The 23,189-nt window shown below is 38.8% G+C and overlaps 1 protein-coding gene across 10 annotated transcripts in view; it reads right to left on the bottom strand.

Annotated features, from left to right (window-relative positions):
* PCNT (pericentrin) overlaps positions 1-23,189 on the bottom strand; it is a 104,928-nt gene that overhangs the window by 42,432 nt on the left and 39,307 nt on the right. For 4 of the 10 annotated variants that reach the window (XM_054208810.1, XM_054208806.1, XM_054208807.1 and 1 more), the window contains 11 exons: positions 22,438-22,671; positions 20,623-20,787; positions 17,893-18,039; positions 16,222-16,373; positions 15,180-15,394; positions 14,511-14,722; positions 12,868-13,030; positions 11,630-11,773; positions 3,444-3,673; positions 2,873-2,992; positions 2,348-2,368 (listed from right to left, as the gene is read on the bottom strand). In XM_054208810.1, coding sequence (XP_054064785.1) covers positions 2,348-2,368; positions 2,873-2,992; positions 3,444-3,673; positions 11,630-11,773; positions 12,868-13,030; positions 14,511-14,722; positions 15,180-15,394; positions 16,222-16,373; positions 17,893-18,039; positions 20,623-20,787; positions 22,438-22,671 — 1,803 coding nt within the window. Of the gene's footprint in view, positions 1-2,347; positions 2,369-2,872; positions 2,993-3,443; positions 3,674-8,308; positions 8,348-11,629; positions 11,774-12,867; positions 13,031-14,510; positions 14,723-15,179; positions 15,395-16,221; positions 16,374-17,892; positions 18,040-20,622; positions 20,788-22,437; positions 22,672-23,189 lie in introns of all 10 variants that reach the window. The other 6 variants (XM_054208816.1, XM_054208809.1, XM_054208811.1 and 3 more) reach the window with 5 other exon arrangements.

Raw genomic sequence — 23,189 nt, 5'->3', positions numbered from 1 at the left:
AAGCACACTGAAAGCTAACTCAGATAGGAAAGCAATGGGAAACCTTCTAAAGGAGACATAATTTGGTCAATACCATTGAGCAAGGACTATGAGATTTCACAAAATAAATTCTTTGTTCATCATTAAGTATCTGAATTTATGCAAATTCCACTTCAATATTATAAAATAAAAATCCTTTGTATTAATATAGAGCTTTACATCTTTAAAGTATTGTACAGATATTACTAAAGCAGAAAAACACCCTCTAGCAAAATACAGAATAGAGTTAATTTAGTCAAATTAATAATCACAGAGAGCACAGAAAAATATTTTAGAAGTCTAATACTTTCTAATGCTATAAAATTTTGGCATCAGAGTCCCAGAAACTATGACGCTTTACACATGAAAAGCATGTTTTTTAACACCATGGTGCTAGAAAGCTAGTGCTGCAATTCTGTAGCTAAGAAAACACTTTCACAGCCTTCACCCTCATGGCATACTCTCAGATGGTAGCTCCCAGTAATAGTCACAGAATCACGGAATTTCAGAGTTGGAAGGGACCTCTAGAGATCATCCAGTTCAACTCCCCTGCTAAAGCAGGATTGCCTAAAGCACATTACTCAGGACTGCATCCAGGCGGGTCTTAAAAGTCTCCAGAGAAGGTGATTCCACCACCTCCCCGGGCAGCCTGCTCCAGTGCTCTCTCACCCTCACTGTAAAGAAGTTTTTTCTCATATTTGATCAGAACTTCCTATGTTCCAACTTGTGCCCGTTACCCCTCGTCCTGTTACTGGGAACCACTGAAAAGAGTCTGGCTCCATCCTCCTTAAACCCACCCTTTAGATACTTGTAAACATTAATAAGGTCTCCCCCTCAGCTTTCTCTTCTCCAGGCTAAAGAGTCCCAGCTCTCTCAGCCTTTCCTCATAAGGGGGATGCTCCAGTCCCTCAGTCATCTTTGTTCCCTACACTGGGCTCTTTCCAATAGTTCCCTGTCTTTCTTGAACTGGGGAGCCCAGAACTGGACACACTATTCCAGTTGTGGCCTCAGAAGTGCAGAGTAGAGGGGGAGAATGACCTCCCTTGAGTCAGCACTCTTTGCACAAAATAATCCCACTCACATACACCTTGAGCCTACAGAACAGCAGAGAGAAAAACTATGAACTTGTTAGAATTCCTACATGCAGAAATTAGAAGTTCACTTGAACTTAATTGTTTCAGAGTGAGTTAAGCAATTACTGACATTACAGCTGCATTAAACAACTGTACAAGAACTGTCTAAATCCTGACATTTTATTTTGGCACAGATTACGTGCATACCTCACCTCACCCACAAATGTCACTTGCTTAGTTACCTTCCTTGCGTATCATTCTCCAATTAAGTTTTAATCCTTTCTAAGAGAGGTTGCAAAGTTACAGCAGGTAGTCTTAATTTTTTCAGATATTTCTCTTTACTAAGCCACAAGCACGCTAATAACTGTCATCCACCTAACATCTTGGATAGAAAGCAAGATATGGTCTTAACAGTTTGACATAGTTTGAATAACCTGATATATATCCTTTATGATTCCGTATGCCCAAGACTGCCACTGAGGTATAACTTCTGGGTGCAAACAGATTTTCAACAAGTCACGTGGCCTTCAAAACAAAAATCTTTGCCACAGTGTAAATAACACGTAGGCTACATTTTTGATGTACTCAAAAAAAATCTTAACTCTAGATAATGGCATTTATGCAAACGAGAAGCCAAGACTGATGTAGAATGATATGTGATCACTTTACTTCTTACGAAGCCTAATGAAGTCCTATCAGAGGTTTCAGAAAGCAACTGACAATCAGGTGCCCTCCAGCATGGAAAATTCACTCTATCAAAGATACAGATGTTCCTACAAGATTTGCTTCTCTAACACCAAGGCACACAATTTCATAAACTGCACAAAAGTGAATTGATGTAAATGAAACTAAGTAATATACACATTAAAATTTTGTTAAGAGCAGGGCCACAAACAAAAGCTGAAGGCTAAGGCACAGTGTATCTTCATAATTTCTTTATCTTTGTTTCATACGTCAAACCTCAACTTCTCCTGTCATGCCAAAAAGCTCTTTTACATTAAGTAACTGCCTGTAACACATCTGAGCAATAAGCATAAGAATGAAGCACTTATGTACAGGAAATTAAATTGAAAGCTGTTCCTCACTCCCTGCATGAACTCTATTACCCAAAAACATTTGTCCTTATCTCCCAATCAAGCTAAAGCAGCCTTCACATATCAAGAACAGGAAAAAAGGCCAAAGCAGATCTAATTAATAGAAGGGTTTAAAGCGAAAAAGGAAAGAAAAATTAGAAATGTTCATGCTGTTTTCCATACCTGTAGAATCAATTCATAGTTCTGTATAACGTTCATTTATGTGAAAAACAAAAAATAAAACAAAAAGTTAATCTTCAAAACCAAGCATCAAACAAATAAACATGAGGGAAAAAAAGGACTGATTTATAAACTTAAATAGGACAAGGCATGCAGACAAAGAACATCTCTTATTTCAACTGTATAGGTGGAAAAATTAAACACATTTAGAACCCAGAAGTCATCCCTCAGGTGCGCTCTTTAGAGCAGAGTGTCTGTATTGTTGTCCCCCTCAGTTAATTTAAACCAGACTCATAGGCTGTGAAACTTGACTGTAATGCAAATAAAACATTTCTTTCCATCTCCATAAAAAATAAGTACACTCTTACTGCCTAGATGTAGATCAGTCAGCTGGGGAAAAATCTGCTCTCTGTGTGACAACCAAGAAAAAAAAAAAGTCTCAAGAGCCAGTCCCCCAAGATAATACAGGTTACGGTATTTAGTTGTAGTAACCAAACTCCTGTGGCCATTAAGTGTGATTTTACTCACCCTGCACTCTCTGGGCTCTCCTGAAGTCTGCGATTTTGCCGAAAGTTTTAACTGTTCTTCCAGTTTCTGAATTTCCTGCTGAAAATCATCACGTTCATGTTCCCTTTCTATAGCTTGTTCCTGTAAACCCAGCCAGAGATAATGAGAATGTTTCTTAAGAAAGCATTTCATTAAAATATTCAGTACAAGAAAAATTCGGGGTTTGTTTTTGTGGTGAAGAAACTATGCTCACTTAAAAATAATTAACAACTTTTAGTAGTCCTGAAAGCATAGCTAAGATTACAGGTAAAATAAAATAAAAAAACCCAAACAACTTTTTGACTCCAATGTACATACAAACTACTATTAGCAAGTGATAAAAAAGAAAATATTATCATGTAATACTACAGAAAGGGAACTAAAAAACTACTTTTTTTTTTTTCTTTTACAAGACTACAATACCAAGGGTCTTAATTTCAAACAAAACGGAAGGCATCCCATTTCAGGAACCACCTTCCAAGTCTCAGTCACAAACTAGGAGGAGTATTTATCACCTCCAAAACCATGGAAATGTGGTACCAAGCTTGCTTACATCCATGAATTGCCGCTGTTTTTTAAGTTGTTTTTCAAGAACTTGAACTTGCTGTTTTAATTCAGCAACCTCCAGTAATTGTGTAGCTAGGTCTTGATTACTATGCAGCTGTTCTTCCAGTTCCACCTCCAAAACTTTCATTTGAGAGCGTAAGTTGGAGTGGTCCTTTTCTGCCTGACATTGAAGCTCTAATTTCTCCTTCGCTAAAAGTTCTACTTCCTTGAGTAGACCTGAATAAGAACACAAAAATAACAACAAAGTTGTCGGTGCAGGTACAAAAATCAAACTGAGTTTAAGACGAGACTAAATTCAGGTACTTTGGACAGCATCAAAACCAAAGAAAGTCTCCTGAGATGGTCTGTAAGAGATACAAAAGGAAGTCTGACACTTGACTGCCCGTTGTGTCTCTGAAAGCCATCTCTGTCACAAGACTACTGTACAACGTAGTACTGGAGGACATGAACATCTGTTCTCAATCCCAAAGTGCATCCTGGTTGGAGATATTCTGGGCACATAGAAAGCTCTCACCTTCACCCCTGGAGACCTCACAATTCCAGAAAGCCGCATCTCACTTGACCAGGAGTCCGTCGAATTCCTTCCCTAGTTCCTTGCCCTCTCAACCCCGGTTCCACACTCTTCCTGGCCCAGAGGCTCTTTCAAAACCATGCCAGATCTTCAGTCTTCCGAATTCACTCCATTTCAGATGTATTCCATCCTTAAGTTTAAGCCCCACACCCCACTGTCAGCCACTTAGTCTCTCATACCCATCCTTCCAGCTGCCTCATCCTTCACTGTTCTATCCTAAATCCTTGCCACCCTGTTCCATCCCAACTTCCCATCCTGCTTCAAATCTCTTCCCAATCAAGCCATTCAATACAGAATTCTCAATTCCTCCAAACTGTCATGCTGAGATCCTCCTAAGACCAACATCCAGTCTCAGGTCAGCCTCTCAATTACTCCTCTGCCGCATGCCACTCTGGATGATGCTGCTGACATCTACACTGTTGAGTTAGCACCCAGTCCATCTTTTCAGTAGCCACCAGTGCCCAGCCCTGCCCTGAAGCTAGCTACTATGAGAAAGCAAAGTTAATCTTTTTCTCTGAGTGTGAGTGGGGATTAAAACCCAGAGAAAAATCATGTTCACAGAAAATTAGTCCAGGTGTGAGGCCACAAAGGGAAGAAACACCTGAGAAAAAGATGGGACATATTTGCCCTATACAGACTGCAAAGGAAATACCACAAATATGAAAATGTACATAGCTCAAGATTATTTAAGTTATCTAAAGTTAATGTATACCTACAGAGTGCACCAATCAGCTGGATGCACTGAATACGCTGTTTAGGAGACCCAAACTGAGACTCTGCTGGGAACACATTTGGAGCAAAACTATTTTAATGTGACTATAGCTAAATTTATAGCAAACTATAAACTTATAGCTAAACTATAGCAAACTTTTCCAAGCATGATCAACTCAATCCACATGATTTCTGACCTAATATAATTTTAAGCTGCTGTTACAAACCTTCAAAAACAAAAGTAATACCACAGCCTCCTTAAAACATCTTTTCTAGTGCTTCACTATCCACAGGTATTTAATTAAATTTCTAGACACTTTAAAATAACCCAAGAAACATGACATTTCTGTGTTCATGCTTGAGAGGATAACCATCACAAGTTTTGAATGATGCAATAGCATTTACGTTAAACATTTTCTCCAATGTCACCGCAGTAAGGATAATGGAACTGAGTGTGCAGGGACTCTGAAGCTGTCTCTGGAAATTAAAGAGGCTGGACAAAGAGAAACAAGTAAAATAGATTCTATTTTAGGACAAAAATATAGACTAAATGAGCTTTTGAGGTCCACAGCAACCCTGTGATTCCATCATTTAGTCACCCTGGTCTCTTACTGTAGCAACTATACTTTCTCTGCATTAATACAATATTAAAATATGCAAGATAAAACTACGAGGTTAATTGAGCAAAAGAAAACTTAGCAGATATGGAACTGTACCAAATTCTTTAATTGTTTGTCAGATTTACTCTACCCGTGGTAGCTTCTGAAACCAACTGAAAGGACACAAAATTGCTTATCTGTCACTTGAATTCTTTGAGACGCGTAGCATACATGTACATTGCTAATGTGAGAGCATGACACACACCAGCTGAAGAAAAAAAAAGTTTGTTTTGCAGTCACTCTAGACAATGTGTTATGAGCCTTGCCCTCCCTTACCCATGGGCACACTGGCACCAGGCTTTTCCTGCAATTTTAAGTTTGCTATTGGCTGATAAAATACAAATCACAGGATTAATAAAGGACTTTGAGGAACTGCTGGAGATAAACACACAGACTACATATCTCAAAAAGCTCTATTCCTGGTAAGTACTTTCTGCCTCTGAGTCATAATCCATGACTAACATTCCAACCATATTTCACTCCAAGCACTAATCTTGCAGACTCACAATTACCAAGAGCGGTATCTCGGATGCCTACACAACAACAACAAACGTGCAATTGCTGTGCCACGCTCTCTACTTTTTCTAGCACAGTGCTAAATAATCACATGAACTAAGCTTCAAGTTTCCTAATGAAATGTTCATCAAGTTGTGGATATAACTCAGGCTCTGGCAGAATGAATGCGCATAATGAAGAGTCTCCCCCAGAGCAATTTCTCTCACAACCCACTTGGAACTGTAATAGACTCCTGCCGTCATGAGATGCAAACAGCAAGTTATCCAAGGCTGAAACACACAGCCCAGAAAAAAGCCGCCAAGAGCCTGAATTCCATTAGGAGACTGAATCTCAGCCATAGCTGCGCAACAGAGAACATCTTTTATCAAGTGCTGTGTTTTTCAGGCAGGAGATAGGAATAAAATAGCACTCTACTGTGGAAGGACACATATGTAGACTGATCCTCTGAGAAAAGAACTGATGCTTTTTTAAAAACAATCACAGAATTTTTCCTTCTATAACCTAAGAAACATGGTTATTAATGAGTTGAGGGCTTCTTTTTATCTTCAAAAGGAACACTATTGCTTTCTGAGGAACAAAATAGTTACTAGATAAAACTGAAATAAACAGTCATTGTCACCTCCTCAGACAGAAATGCAACTTAATGGAAAAAAGTAATTAGGCTAACAGATTTTACGTGGAATTGAAAATGTTTCATAGAAAGCAAGTATCAAATTTTGGCAATCTGTTTGAGTAATTTTTTAATTTATTTATTTATTTTTTTTAAAGCACATGTTCCCCAAGTGTTTCAAGCAACATGAATAGAGCACTAGATCACAGATTCGTTTCTTTGTAGGGACAAAACTGCTATTTTATTAATGCTATTTCAAATCATGCAATTCCACTTTGGTAATGCCCCGGCACACTCCTCCCTCCTCCTAGGATTATCATTAGCAAACGTCAAGCTCCATTCTAGGTGTGTTTTATTAGTGAGGCCATTCTACTCACATTAGTACTTCACATCAAAAAAGGGAGGAGGCATCAGCTTTGCAAGGAATAAGCCATGTCAGTCAACTCCAAATGATATTATTATTATTTATCATATTTTCCACATACTACAAACAACTCCAAACCAGAGGAAGAGTACTACGATGGCTGGGGTGGGGGAAAGGTGATGATTTTGAGGGCTTAGCACTTGCAGCAAATGCAACTTTTCGAGTTCTAATGAGCTGCTGGCAAGAGCTGGACTGCAGCTACCTGGAAAACGTCAATCCTCAAACACACTCTAACGAGGTAGGTTAGATGTTCCCTCTCATTGAGTGGGCAGCAGCAAATTTCTGGACAGTGAGGTGGTTACCAAAAGTATGTTAAATAAAAATAATGTTTGAGGAATGGACAGAAGGAATAAAGACATAGTAATGGGCAAGACAGTCCAGTGCAGCTTTTTAACTCTAACTGGAATTTACCTAGATAATCCTTTATTTACCTTGGTTTACCCAGCTCACACTCTTTGCGGGGGGGGGGGAGGGGGGGGGGAAGAAAAAGTCTAGAAAAGAAGAAACAGTGAATATGCAACAGAACACATCTATGAATATATATGTGCGTGTAAATAAAATTAATCTAAAAACATAAGAGAACTACATTTACAGTAGGCCACAAATCCTAATCATGGGAGCTATAAATTTATCAGATCTAGATGTTTGCTCCTTAGGAGTTAAGTATGTACACTTTAGTTTAGGAGGAAAAACAAACAAACAAAAAAAAGATGCCTCTCAATTTGGCACCTGCAAGTTTTACTTCAGCATTACACTTCCAAAGTCAGTGTAAAATTCTATGTATCCTTCATGCCTGGTTTCGGTTTCATCTTTCCTCCCATAACTAGCCTTCCTAACTATTCTGCTCCCCCCTTCTGTTTTCTGATCTAGCTATCAACTCAATTACATTGCTGTAGTCTCCCTTAGACTCCCTTCAGTTTTTCCTGTATTTTTTTTAGCTTTCCATTTTACATAAACTCAAATACTACCCCCCCTTTAAATTAATTTAATCACTCTAATGGCCCACTGTGTATCATTAGAAGCTCACAGAAGGCGTACAGCCCACTCCATCCCCTCAAAAGAAAAATGAAGCTGGCAAACACGAAGGTAATGGCACAATGCACTTTAAGCCTAACAGCAGCAAAATATTTTTACTTTTAAATATTGATCAATGAATTGAATATTGTTTGTTTCAGTTGTTTTCTAATGCATCACAGAAGTTGTAACTTTTTTTCTGCCAAGATATTCATAGTCCCAGTAATTTCTTAATTTACAAAGTACTATTCCTCTTTGTTAAAATAAAATTGAAACTACCAATTCATTCACTCAATGTTACGGCAAGAAAAAACCAGAAAAAAAACCCACACTCGTCGTTACAAACCTGAACCTTCTTTTTGTGCTACTTTATCAATAGGCGTTCCTACAAATCAAAACACATAAACATGTAGAAGACAAGAACAGGACATTGTGATCCATTCCGTCTTCTAAATCACTAAAGATTCATATGTAATACAGATAGTGCCTACCTTCTATTCAACAAAAACGTACCTCGTCTTTATTAAGACACAAAGCTCCTGACGACATACGTTGATCCATGTTTGTAATTGGACTACAGCTACTATAGAAATGGTTTTACATTATGACCATGCAAGTCTGTTGCAACATTCTTGGCAAGTCACTTACGCATTTTCCAAGACAATCAATATTCTCTTTTTGCAATTCTCCCCAGACAGAGATGGAATAATTATTGCCTCAAACCTCCCTTTTAGTTCCTGCCGGGAGATTCAAAGCAGGATTCAGCCCAGCAGGTTTCACAGGCACAGACTTAGAGACTCTGCAATCTGTCATACGTTCTCATGACACACAGATGTACTTGCATTCAACAATATGATGGAATTATTTTGCATTTCCTGTGGGACATATTACTTGAGGCCATAATCACTGTTGTAAATCAAGAACAACATGCATTTAGTTTCAGTTACAGACCCTGAATCTGTTTATGTTTTGCTGTCTCTCCCCTGAGAAACAGAGGTCTGCCCCCACCTCTTTCTCTGCTTACTGGGGCAAATGAGCCTAGACTCTGTAAACCAGGAAAATGTGGGCAAGACCACTGTTCAATTTTCTTTTAAGGTAAGATATCATTAAGATGGCATATGAGTGGTCAGAGGTGGACACAGTGATTAATTCTAACATACATACTATCATTTTTAATAAGGCTTGTAGCAATAAGACAAGGGGTAATGGTTTTAAACTAAAAGAGGTTAGACTCTGCCTAGACACAAGGAAGACATTTTTTTATGATGATGTGAAACACTGGAACAGGTTGCACAAAGAGGTTGTGGATGCCTCATCCCTGGAAACATTCAAGGTTACGTTGGATGGGGCTTTGAGTAACCTGATCTAGTCGCTGGTGAAAGGGCTGGAAGGAATGTCCTATGAGGAGCAGCTGAGGACTTCGGGTTTGAATAGTTTGGAGAACGGGAGGGTGAGGCGTGACATTGTTGCTCTCTATGGCTTCCTGAACAGTGGAAGTGGAGAGGGAGGTGCTGAGCTCTTCTCTGTGGGATCCAGTGATAGGACGTATGGGAATGGTTCAAAGTTGCACCAGGGGAGGTTCAGACTGGAAATTAAGAAGCATTTCTTTACCGAGAGGGTGGTCAAACACTGGAACAGGCTTCTAGAGAGACGGCTGATGCCCCAAGACTGTCAGTGTTTAAAAGGCATCTGGACAACACCCTTAATAACATGCTTTAACTTTTGGTCAGGCCTGAAGAGGTCAGGCAGTTGGACTAGATGATCGTGGGTCCCCTCCAACTGAAGATGTTCTATTCTATTCTAACTGAAGATGTCCCTGCTCATTGTAGAAGGGCTGGACTAGATGATGACCTTTAAAGGTTCCTACCAACTCAAACCATTCTATGACTCATTGTACAACACAAGCATTTTGATTGCACTATATTTGAAAGGTCAAGTGCAGAGCCAAAAGGAAGAACATAGAAGGATGGTGGCCCACAAGAGGAGGACAATGGTGGAATCAAGAGTCAGAAGAGAGGTGAAGAGAAGAAGATGAGGTGGGGGAGAGGCAGACAAGACTTGTAGAGGAATGATACAGTAGGGATGAAAGCCAGACAGGAGTCTACAACAGAGGTTCCTTAGGAGTGGACACATAACCGCAACATACAGACTATGTCCAGTAAAACACACCCTTCCCTATATTTGGATCCATACTCTGAAAACTAGAGTCTTTACATTACTCTACTACCAACAATGGAGAAATTCACTAGAAGACTGTTTCTTGCTGTCTTTATTTCTGACCTAAACATGCACTACGTACAACTACTTGTTATGTAGTCTGCTCAGGCAGTAAAGATCTATGCAACACAGCTGAGGGTAGCGTAATGTTGGCATTAGCAGAAATGGAAAGGCAGTGATCCAAACAATAAAACTGCTACTGGAAGATGCCACACAAAAATTCACTTATAGAAGTACTAGAATAACATTAACGCTGCAAATTCAAGAAGTCAAAACTACATAATGCTATTTAAATGATTCACAGATTCATCATTGGGAACCAGCACATCCTAGTCTTGAGTTCCTACAGAGTGCAAGTCACACAACATCTCTGAGTTTTCCCCTGTGAATCAAAAAAAAAAATCTTACATGTAAGCCAGAAATATTACACTGAAATTCTTCAGTGTCTTTATTAAATCACTGCTGTCACTGTTAAAATGTGTGCTTCTTCGCTTGCAGTGTGAGTTATCACAGTCCCAACTTCCACTCATTGAGCGTTATAAGACTCCATCCAGTATGTAGTATGTAAGAGTTCCCCTTTATCCTACCCCACTTCCCTACACAAGCTGCGGGTAGTCAGCTTACATCATATCGCATACTCTGTGGGGCTGCAGGAGGGATGCAGTCAGGGAAGGAATATGTAGACTGCTTATTTGCACCTACTTATTGGAGTTTGATATGATATTTCAGTGTCTGTCTTTGGCTTTTTTTCACCCTTTATATAAAGTTTAAGATAACTTGCCTCACCTTATCCTCTCCAACAACACTACCTCATTCAGCTTTTTGAGCTCATGTACTTTCCTTTAAAAACCTACACAGACTTTGAGCTTGATCATTAAAATCTTTCCACAGTCACCCTCACTGATCACATGTGCGTGTGTTTTGACAGGACAAGGCTGGGGAGCAGGGGAAAAGCTTATGTATGAAACTAAGTCACATCACCACCACGATTTTTTCATAATTTAAATAATCTTCCAGGAGCGATTTATTTCTTCTGTGATTTCTCCTTAGTCCTGGAAGCAGCCAAAAGCCTTGAACCTCCAACTCTTCTCTTTGACTGCAGGGTCAAATAACCAGCATTTCAGTTACTAACTAGGTGCTAATTATCTGTTGCAACTAACTACTTGTAGTTAATACATGCCTCTTATTTTCTCAGACACTTTCCATTTCTAACTAAGCATAAGGCTACAGTAGTAATCTTCACTAACAGTATTATCATCTTAAAAGCAAAGAACTAGCTGCTTTGTTTTATTTTCTGCATTTACAGGAAGACCCTGATAACCTCTGTACCAGAATGAACTGTTCATCAGGTCATCAACCCAAAGACTGATACGTTACAGAAACACATTGCAGTGTGCCCTGACTAGAGACAATTTTGTTTTCCACTAACAGTGTCATACCCACTCCTCACCAAGAATTGCTTGCTCTTGGGTTAGCTCCTGGAAGCGTTCACGCATGTTCTCCAGCTCCACAACAAGGCGTCGTTCAGATTCCTCTTTCAGATTCAAGGCCTCTTCCAATGCAGCTTTTTCTGCAACATAGCCTTCAATAATGCCTAAAATCCCAAGTCAGAATGCAAATAAAGCAATAGATAAACTCATCTCTTGGAAAAAAGCAGCTTGAAAACATAAGCAAACAGTTTTTTTGCAATGGAAGGTGACATAAAAAGGAGGAAGTGCAAGATAACTTAAATTTACACTGTAGCTAGGCTTTTTGAAGTATCTTAAGAAATAAAATGTATCAGTTAACATATTCTGACAGATTTCATGAGGCTGCCATGTCACAAAAATGTCTCCAAACATGTAGAATGTATATGGGGATCATTAAGCCTTGATGGCCTGGGATGACCTCATAAGATAAGACAGCCCGGCACATCCTCTGCTGGGCACTGAGGTCCAAAGAAACAGAATCTCCAGAAAGTAAGATCAAGTGTTAGATCCAGAGCCCAAGAAATCCAGGAATGATTCACAGAAAGGACGGAAATGGGATTTTGGAAAGACCAAATAATCCCAAAGAAGCATGAGAAGAGGAATGGAAAGCAGGTGCCATGATTAGGGAGAAAAGCTCAACTTAAAGGACACATAAACCCTCAAAGAACCTCCTACATAAAGGCGAAGACCTCAAGTTGTAATCTTCACTATGCAGAATCAGACTGACGATACACAGTCTGTGACAGCGTTGAGATCAACTGCCTCAGCCTTTTTGTCACTTCTTACAGAATCTCTTTATGCCTGCACTACCATCAAATGTTGCTCTAGTTTATGCTGAACACTGGCGAGGTCGGACAGGTGGGCTGATTTACACTGGGAGTATATCTTCTTTTCAATAATCCAAGCTCCCACGTTTAGACGTGCAGGAATGCAAACAGCCGTTTTAAAAATTATGGTATTTTTCACACACAGTCAATAGTATAAGTATAGGACTAAACACTATCACACTTGCCCCAAGGAAATGCATGAAGAGAATTAAGTAGTAATTTGCAAGAGAAGACCAATGCTTCAAGTAATTTAGTAATCTGAAACACAGAAAATGGATTATAGACAGGCAAATGAACAACAAAAGACACAAAAAGCATATCACAGATATTTGGAGGAAGGAGCTATGAATAAATGACACAGAAGTCTCTTCATACTGGTTTCATTTTCTTACCTTCTGCTTTATGAAGCTGTAATGCCAGCTGATTCTTGGCCTCGCTTTCCTCGCTGAGGCACTCCATTAGCTCCTGGTGCTGACTAACCACTTGGGCAGTTTCCTGGTTTCGTCGGCTGAATTCTTCTTCAAATTGTGCATGGTTTTCATGCATTTTCTCCAGCTAAGAGTAAAAAATTTTCCCATGCACCAGATCTTGGATGCACATTCAATGTTAACAATACTATAGACATTGAAACAAAAACCCTCTTAAGTTTTTATAACACTTATGCATTAAGGTTCAGGTTTTGAAGTTTCATTTCAGTACCAGGTTGACTTTCCCCAAAACCCCTGGACACTTCGGTGACTCCCTGTACTCATATACTTCTATTTTTGCCATAAGTCTCCTTTAGGTACATAAGTTTCTTTAGTCTGCATAAAAAGAGGTAGCTTCCTGATGGCTAAATGCTCAACTTGACAATTCCTGAGCCTCTTGAAATTCACTTGAATTCTTCAAGAGATTCAGGCATGTCTAATAGACAGTGAAGTCAAAATATAATCAGGTTTCCAAGGTATGGCACCAGTTCTCTGAGACTATGTATCCTGCATTCCTACGTGCAATGTCTCAAGTTCAGAGGAAAGGAATAGAGCAACCCCATTCCCATTTAGTTTATATTTAGCTTATCCTAGGATAGGATATTTCACAGATGTAAGCAAAATATGCTTGAATGCAACTGACAAAGGTGACCTAGAATCTAGATCTGCCGTGGCCTGGGCAAGAACTTTAACCGCAAGTTAGCTACATCCTAGCGGAACCAGCATCAGTACCGAAAAGTACAAAATGTAAGCACCTCATTCTAGGAAGGATTTTTTTTAACATGGTGAATATGCATTTCACGTAGATGCTTATCTCTGGGTTGCACAAAATACCTGATAAGAAGATGAATTTTAGATATATTGCTTCCCTTCACATTTTCTGTTAAATTAAGGGCTTCCTTACTCAACAAACTAATTACTGTAGCACTAAATTCAATCCTTGAAATGCATACAGTACTTGGGCACCTACATCAGATTTCCAGCTTCTGCTCCCAAAGCTGAATGTCTACACACTGCAAAATTCAGTATGGAAATACTTAAATTCTTTTGTGATATTGAGTCCAGCTCCTTTTATCATAATTAATCAGTATATAATTACTAAGATGCTTGCTTCTTGCTATCTACATAGCTCCAAAACATTTTAATATGGGACTGAGTTTTCTTGAACCCGCTTTTCAGTGTTGAAGAAGCATTGATGTGAAGTACAATAAAAAAACCCTCAAAAACCCCTTAACTGTTGGTCTCCTGAAGTTACCAAATACATCTAAAAATCCTAGTTTAAATCTACTTAACGCAACCAATTACAGCCTTCTTACAGGATTTGCTAGAAGAAAAAAATAATAATTAAAGTCTCATTTATAAGAAACGATCAAATAAGGGCACAACCTTCATTGCAAGGCACAGGAGGTGCACTTGCCTCCCTAGACTGATAACTTGTCATGTATTCAGATAAAATCTGTTTCCTTTTAGCAGTCAATCCTACAGGGTGCTAAATACACAAGCCTTAAAATATTTCACGTTTTCAGTATAATTATAATTATGCATCTATACAGATTAAAAAGTTTTACTTGTTTAGTTGATTCTGTAGCCAGTTCCAGCAGTTTCTCCACTGCAGCTTGCAAACGATGACAAATTTTCAGAATCATTTCTTCATTTTCACATGCCAATTCTGGCTTTGCAAAAACACTTTCACATAAGTATTGGCTCAACTCAGCCCTCTCGTCAGGCACTGGAGATAGCTGGTTGTGTTCTGTGAGAGTTTCATCAAGCAGCTCATCTACTGAAAACAAGCAAGCTATTTAAAAACACAGAAAAAAAGACACAGAACTGGCCACTCAGATAACAACTGACATCAGATAGTGACATTGCTTGATCCTGAAGATGTATTACAAGGTAAGAATTTGTACACATCAATAACTTAATGTTGACAAATCAGGACAGTCTTCCATAACATTTGGAATCAAGGCCTGAAACTCTGCATTCACCAAGTTAATCTTTCCTGCCCTATTATCCATGCAGCCTTTTCCAACAACATTTTAGTATTTGCACTATTTAAAAGAATTAAATTGAAAGAACACAGATAGACACCATCTTAAGCGTGGAGAACTATGAGAGAGACACAGAAAACACTGCAACAAGAGATATCCCCTTTCTGAACCTCACCCATAGAAAAGGAAATGAAAAGGTGTTTTTCAAGAACATGAATTGACTACATCCAATTATACATTTTTACTCACCTTTTTCTAGGTGATGCTTTTCTTTGGCTTTGAAGTACTGCATGAATCCGATTTCTTCCATAATACTGTGACTTTCACCAGTATCTCCAGAAGCCAGACTGTCATCAAGGCAAAGACCAATCTTGCTACAGATAAGGTCCTCAATAGCTATTACAGCCTTCACCAACTCCGTAAGCAATTTCAAGAGATGCTGATAAGATTCCTGCAGTTTTTTCCTAGAACAAAAGCATATCAAATGCTTCAAAAATTGCATGCACTTGATTTAAAAGACATTCTGAAGCTACTGAAAAACCAACAGTCTAAAATGGATATCTTGCCGTAGTCTGACAGTTATCAGTGAAGATGATTTGGATGACTCACAAAAAACCAAGGCCATTTTTACAGAGCACGCTCAACAAAAAAACCTTTGTCTTCTCCACAGTTAGATGGAGAGATCATACTGCAGTCACAAGCGTTTCAGGCTTCCACGTCTGTGGAAGCACCAGTAGGGAGAACACATCTACTACTATAGTATCTGTGACATCAAAATAACTACGGGTGTTCTGGCAGAGTAGACAACAAAAATTATAATTATGAAAACATTTTAGTTTTAAGAAAAACAATAATCCAGTTTCTTAAAGGTGAGAGAGGGAATTCTTCTAGAAGCTTATTCAGCATGACAATTTCTTTAACCCACACGTTCCAATGACATATCAAACCAATCCACATTGCACTGAAAGGTTTCTGTGACCAAGAGGCTTTCTCCATTTCCTAGCTTTTTCCAGGATTATAGACAGCAGAAACCCAAAAACACCAGTCTCCAACAGACCACAAGAAACAAAAGGAAGAAAAAATACCCCAAACTTGTTCTCCATATCAAGATAGGTTGGCAATTAAAAATTCTCAAAAAGACTTGCAAACAAAAGCCTATATATCATCATCCTACACTATTAATTTGAGATGGCTTAATATTCCCTAGTTATTGATTTCTTTATGAAAAGTGAGAAAACAAGTAAACAAAAAAACCAACCACTAAGCATTATGTAACCCAAGAGGTACAAACCTTTCATCCTTGGACTGCTCAATATCAGATCTCAACATGGCTACCAAATTCCCTCCTTCTTGGTTTTCTCTATCCCGACGCTGAAGGAGTGTCTCCAGGTCAGAGTTGGTCTCCTCTATTTCACGGTTTAAAGTCTCCACTTTCTTTTCCAGCTGTGGAAGATACATTGACAATGCAAAGTCAACCATTTTGCCTAAACTATGAACTTCACTCAATGATCTTACCCTTCATTACTTCGTATATATTCGCACAATCATTGTCTGCTGTTAATCAAATTTGCTTCTACAAGTACTAGATACGAACGACAGCAGAAAGACTAAAAATGAATGTTTTTTTTTTAATTCTCATTTTCTGATGTTGATTTTGCTTCAGGGAGCTGCCTCACTTGCATCCAGACTCAGTGCATACAAGCAATGCAAAAAGCTTGTAAAAAACTTTGTGTCATACTTTAGTTTGCTTTCGTTGCTATGCCTCAAAGACACAAAGCACTATCCTAGCATAAATTTTGACACTGTAGCACACAAACCTGAACAGCAACTGGATCCAGTATCATCACTGCTGGCTAAATTTCTTCTTTGCTTTATAAGCTCTGCCTGAAAACAAGTTTCTAGAAAAAAGTCTTATCTTCTCATATTTATATGTTCAGATGACACGCCCATCCCATTAAAACATATATGTATATATATAAAAAAATACACCTATGTGTATATATATCCACATCTGACCCCCAGATTTTGCTGCCAAACAAATGACTACTATTTTGTTAGAAACTTTGTCTCATGCGTAAGCCAACAAAGTACTCAAAATATCTATTTTGGAGGAAACGGCAAGGAAAGAAAAGCATTTTACTCCTGTGCCAACTTTCTCGCCCCTCATCAAATCCTGAATGAAGAGCAGGAAACAATAATGCATTTCTTCCAGTAGGAGAAATTCTTAGTGTTACTCCCAATTCTTTCACTACATATAAAGCCCTAACAGAACAGTCTAATATACCAGATTTACATTTTGGTCAGAGCTTCCTGAATTGTGAGAGAACATATGAATGTTTTATTTCATTTTATCTTCTATTTTGAAAGCTGAAAGCGATTATTGTAATCATTGAAAAAGAACTTGATATTTCTAAACTTCCTAATTAAAACTGATACGTTTTTCAAGCTGTTCCTCTCTCTCTAAAGGTTTCTGGATAACCTAGATTCAACTTAGATATATGCTTTACAGGAGGCATAAAGTTTTGTTTTGTTTGGCAAACAAATACGATCTTTGCCACTTGCGGATCCAAACTTCCCATTTGCCTGTCATTTCCTCTGAGCTATAGGTCAGTTGGTCTAACCAAAGCTACTAGAGCACTATTTTCTTGACAAAAAAAAACCCCACGTGATAGATACAGATGGCATCAATACACAGACAACAAAAAGGCAAACATCCAACCTTCTCTTATAAAGCATTGTTAATCTCCCTAAGAGACAGCTGATAATCAGTTTTCAAGCTGATACCCAGTTTTAATTTCCATGTTTACCGCTGTAGCACTCCAATGAAGAGACAAAACTAGCGATCAGAAGAATTACACACACAGTCCCTCTATATACATCTTGAAAAAAGGTGAGAGCACTGTGCCAAAATACAACCACAAAGGCGCATTTAAAATGTAGGTTTAAAATATTTTCCACACACCTGGATAATTACTGCTGCTTTTTCCTGCAGCTGGGCTGATAACATCTCCTGCTCCTTTTGGTGAGCAGCATGTGCCTTCTCCCTCTCTTGAATCAACATGTGCTCCTTGTCGTGTAGTGATGCCTTTTTTTCAGCTTCAAATTCGTCCTGTATAAAGTCACATATTCTTTGATTTACGGAGGGAGGGGTGAAAAACAAACAAACAAAACACACACACCAACCCCCAAAAAATCCAAAGCAAAACACTCCCTTTTCTTTTTTTCTTCTTCATCTTACCTCTCAGGTTAACTAGCAGTAACTTATATATGTAACACCCCCAAATCAACAAAATTATGCTGAAACTATGATTTAAAAATAGTTAGGTAGGTAAATGTCTGAATGTGCTTACTGAGACCTAGGTCATTTCAGACTGCTGAGACAGTGATGAGGAACAGAAAACAGATGGACAAGTTGCGACAGAGATGGACAGAAGCCACTCTCAGCAACTGCAAGTGGTACAGCAAGCACAGGAAGACTGACTTACCCAAACAAACTGAAAATCTGCAAGGTAGATTTACATGACTAAATGATCCGGAAGCTATTAAATTAGATCTTGCTTGCTTCAGAGTGCTCTAAAGGAAGGGATTATTAAACATTTCCCACTCCTGCATCAGTAAATAAGGGAGGTAAAACAAGGTCCTGGGAGCCCTTCCCAAAGAAGCTAAAAGGAAGTAATTGTTTCTGCAACACCAGAACTGGGAAGTAAGCCTTCCCGAGCACAGTATAAAAAAACCCCGTGCAATTTGATCTATGAAAACCAATACACTCCAAGGCGATAGCTGCCTATTTTTTATTGGTTAAGTCAAGAAAACAAGTAAGACTTCAGAGCAGAACTGTCCAGCTGTCCTGGATCCTTTGTGGAACACTCAGCTAGTCCTTGCATTGAGTAGAATAACCCATCCATCAGCAGCTCCTCAGGTGAGGACTGCTTGCTGCAACCATAAGGTCTGATGTCATAGCCAAGATCAAGATCAATACTGGCACTTGGGCAATAACAATACCAACTCCTACCCAGAATCCATGAGGCAGAGCAAGGCAGAAGAGCCAAGTCTGCCCAGAATTATACACTCAAACAGCAGAGCACTTAGCATTTAGCAAGATACAAAAAACAGTCACAAAGGAGTATGAGGACTTTCCTTGACCAGCACAGTAAACTTGTGGACTGTCTCAGAAACAGCCTGCTTATTCTTCTCAGAAGCCGTGCATCCACTAAAAGAGTATGTCAGACTGTACAAAGGAACTCTGAATACCCTAAAATCTGTGAGGGGAGGCAGGGGGAAGAAAGCAAGTAAACTGACTGGCATGAAGACAACCCCATAAATGAGCATGGGGGAATTAGGAAGAGGAAGGCTCATTGTAAAAACCCGTATCAGACCATGATACAGCTCAGCCTGACATTGCAAAGAGATCCAGTCAGTCTCTTCTGCTCCAAAATACCAATCATCGAGGTAATGAGAAAAAACAAAAGAAGAGAGACATCTGTACTAGCAGCAGAATTACCCCTGGCAAAATTTCCACAAAAAGAGAGGTTTCTGGTGTCCCAAATGCTACTCAGTAACTAAAGCGCCTAGACAGCACAAGGGAGAGAAAAGCAGGAATCACTTCTGGAGTATATGCATAAGTCAGTCCAGTCCCAGTTTCTGTGGACTGATGGCTGGGGGTCAGCTGAGGACAGCATTGCCAAACGTATCTCCAGCAGCTTTTCAGGATACACTTGTGTCCTCTCTTTCAAAAGACAGATGCACCAGACAAAGAAAGGTCAAAGAAGGACGAGGACTCCACAGTGGGCCAGAAGCAATAAATAGTAGAAATTTTCTGCACATCTGCAGCATCCAGTTCTAGAATTTTGTGCAACTGTTAGGAAGAGCTCCACCACAGACTGGAGCACTGACAGAAACAGTAAGGATTTGTTGAAATGTCCCAAGGAGAAGCAAATAAGAAGATGGTAGTTCATCTAATCTAAGTTATTTGTGCTCGACAAGTTGAGCTCGACACATGCTCAGTACAGAGATAACACTGAGATGAATGTAAGCTCTGCTCTCAGCGTGTTGGTGAGTTTCCCCTCTCTCTTCTGACACAGGATGTGTCTTCTCCATTCATTTAATAGCTTTACATGTGCTTGTCACCTAACCAACGAACACATTTTGCACAAGGCTCAGAAGATGATAGGCAATTACTGCATCATACACAATGCCAAACAAAGATAATTTTCAGAGATAAATATCTTGAAGATGCTCATCAACATGAAAGCTTCGAAGTCAAATCACAAACCCAAGAAAGCAGAAACTAAGAACAACTACAAAAAAAAAATCTCACGCACAAAGCACTTGCTGTCTTTACACACTTGGTAAAATCTTAGATAACACTGAAGTTTTTTTGCCATGTATACATAAGCGCAGTACACAAGCGTTGATAGGTCAAGGGCACAGTCTCTGCAGACACCAAGAAGAAAAAGTTTCAGATGACAAACTGAACATAAATGTATGCAAGGACTGTTACTTAGAGCAAATACTTTCAACCGATTGTTGTTCTGTTTTGTTTGAAGGACATGACATCCAATCCAGGATTTTATGACAACCCTGTAGTAAGTACTATAACTGCTGACGGAACACAGCATTGTTTCCAATACTGCTTTTTCAGAAAAACATGCTACCAGTGCAAGCTCTGAAGTTCATTTTAATCAGACCCTACCTTCAGCTGTGCAATCTGCTGTTCAAGCAGTACCTCTGACTGACACTTCAGCAGCTCAATCTCTTCCTGGAATTGAAGCTGCTGCTTCAATTTTACCCCCTCAAATTGAGCCAGAAGAGCTGTTCTCACAGTTTCTACTTCAGATGCCGATGCAGAAGCATACATCTGCAGACAAGTAATATAAAATATTTTAGCCACAGTATTATAATGAAGGAAAAAATAAAACGCAACCATCATGCTCAGCCAAATTCTTAAGAGTATTTTCACAATAGTTCTCTCTAACCCTCAAGGTCATACAGTACTGCTATCTATCATCATGGTGACTATAGAAAAAAGCAAGTTGATAAAAACAGATAAGAAGTAACAAGGCATCAGGTACCAAGTATCTCCCATATTCATAAAACCATCAGGTCAGACTAACAGAGTACTCCCTATTTGTTCTTTGCAAGAGACATTTGTCTAAGAGAAATTCAAAGAAATCAGGGAGAAAGAGCGGGAGAGAAACACGGAGAGCATGTTTTGTTAATCCCATTTTCAAATGGGATTAAACATTACACAGCTATACTTAATGCAATTGTCCCACAAGATACAGCAAAGAAATCCATCAAAAATACCAGAGGAAGGTTTGGGGTTTTGTTCATTTGTTGTGTTTTTTTTTTTTTTCTATTATCCTCTCTAAGAAGAGTCACTGTAGTCATCAGAATAGAGAGAAATCCTGGTTTTAGGATAATAATCAATAATCATGAAAAATTCCCACAAAACTAACTTCCCAGGCAAGCTATTTTTCGAAAAGTAAAGAGAGTTTGCAATGTGCTCCAGCCAGCTGGAAACCAATACTAGCTCTAAGGCCCTACAGTCCAAAAGAACACAGGGCATCTCCTCAAACCTGAATGTTTTTTGTGAGATGCACTAAGTAATACAAAGATGCACCAGTGATTAAGGCGTTATTTAGCACGCTATCCAACTTTCAAATTAGTAAGTGAAAAAGCAAAAGTTATATTTTAACATAACATATATTGTTTGGTTATAGCTGGATAAAGCTCATTTTGTTTGTGACTTCTCCAATGTACAGAAAAGTGAAGAGACTTAATCACTTGTGGCTGCTTGCATCAACGGCAGCCAGATTGTACAGAAGATTGAATACATAGAAGATCTTATTCCATTTCAATGTTTAAAGAGAACATAGCATAAATGACAAAGTTTTTAGCCTTAGGTATGAAAGTAAACATCATCAAGCTTGCATATAAACATTCTCAACAAGAAGAAATGCTTTAAGTAAAAGCTTTAAGGGCAACTAGGAAGATTTCCAAACCTCACTGAGATAACATATTTGGAAAAGTATTACCCACCATAATTTCTCTAAGAAAAGAAGAAATCAATGTTAGTAAAGGTTGTTCACTTACAAAAGCTTGAAGTGAGCAGTTACTTTCCACAAATTATTAATGACCTAATTTATTACCTAGTAGTTTCCTATCAAAATAGCAGCCTTAAGATTTTGAATTAAATATGGCAGGAACTCAGAAGAAAGCAAGCCCACTTCCCTCCTCCCCTGCACCCCAATAAAAACAGCATTGCAAACATGGATTTAAATTTTAAAAATTTAGGATAATACACCATGAATTCATATTAAGTCCTTTTCGATAAAGCAAAGCTTAATGTTAACTTTGTCTCTTATCATCTCCTGGCACTATTAAAAAAAAAAAAAATCCAAAAAGCACCTAGATATACAGCCTTACCTCTAAGGTCAATAAAACTGCATTTACTTTATGTTATAATACGGATTATTTTGGGTTTAGGTACTAGCAACATTCTGACCTCTTGCTCATATTCATGCTGTGCTTTTAGTTTTCCCAGTTCTTTTTCCAGCTCCCTGGAGTATTCTTCCTTATGTTTCTTAATTTCTGCCTCATGAAGATCCTGAAGTTCTTTAAGTGCTTTTCTATGCTTTTCTTCCATATGCAATATTTCCTCACGTAATATATCCAGGGCCAGATGTTTTTCTTCTTCCAGCAACCTCCTTTGATTTTGAAGAGCTGTGTCTAAGTCATCCTGTGTAAGCATTAATTAAAAAAGGAGAGGAAAAAAGTAAGTACTACTATTTTTGTAACCCATTTGTAGATTAGTTAGCAAAGATAGGACAGAAGAATACCCACCTTTTCCCTCAAATTTTTCTGTGCCCACAAAGGCTCCCTCTTAGCCTTTGTGGGCACAAAACCCACATATAATCAATCATAAGTTTGTTAAGTGGGTATGGTGAGAGACAAATCTGAAAAACTCTACATCTCTCTCTGGAAGGCTCTGACATTTTAAGCAATGATCTAAGCCTTCTTACCTCTTTGACTTGCAGAAGTCTTGGGATCATATTTTCCCATCTGAACTCTAAAAGAGCTCATATCTCTGCCCTGTCGAGAGTAAAGCTATGGACTTCTGTTAAAGGCCTTAAGACAAGGTCCACTCACCCATGACCTGCTCCCAGAATCCATCTGGGACCTTTAGAGATACCTTTCTTCTATTCTTCCCCTCGAGACTGCGCTACTAGGGAGGATCTTTGGATTCCTACAGACGTA

The sequence above is a fragment of the Rissa tridactyla genome, chromosome 7, assembly GCF_028500815.1.
Source record: "Rissa tridactyla isolate bRisTri1 chromosome 7, bRisTri1.patW.cur.20221130, whole genome shotgun sequence".
Lineage (NCBI taxonomy): Eukaryota > Metazoa > Chordata > Aves > Charadriiformes > Laridae > Rissa > Rissa tridactyla.
This window is presented reverse-complemented; position numbering and strand designations above follow the sequence as displayed.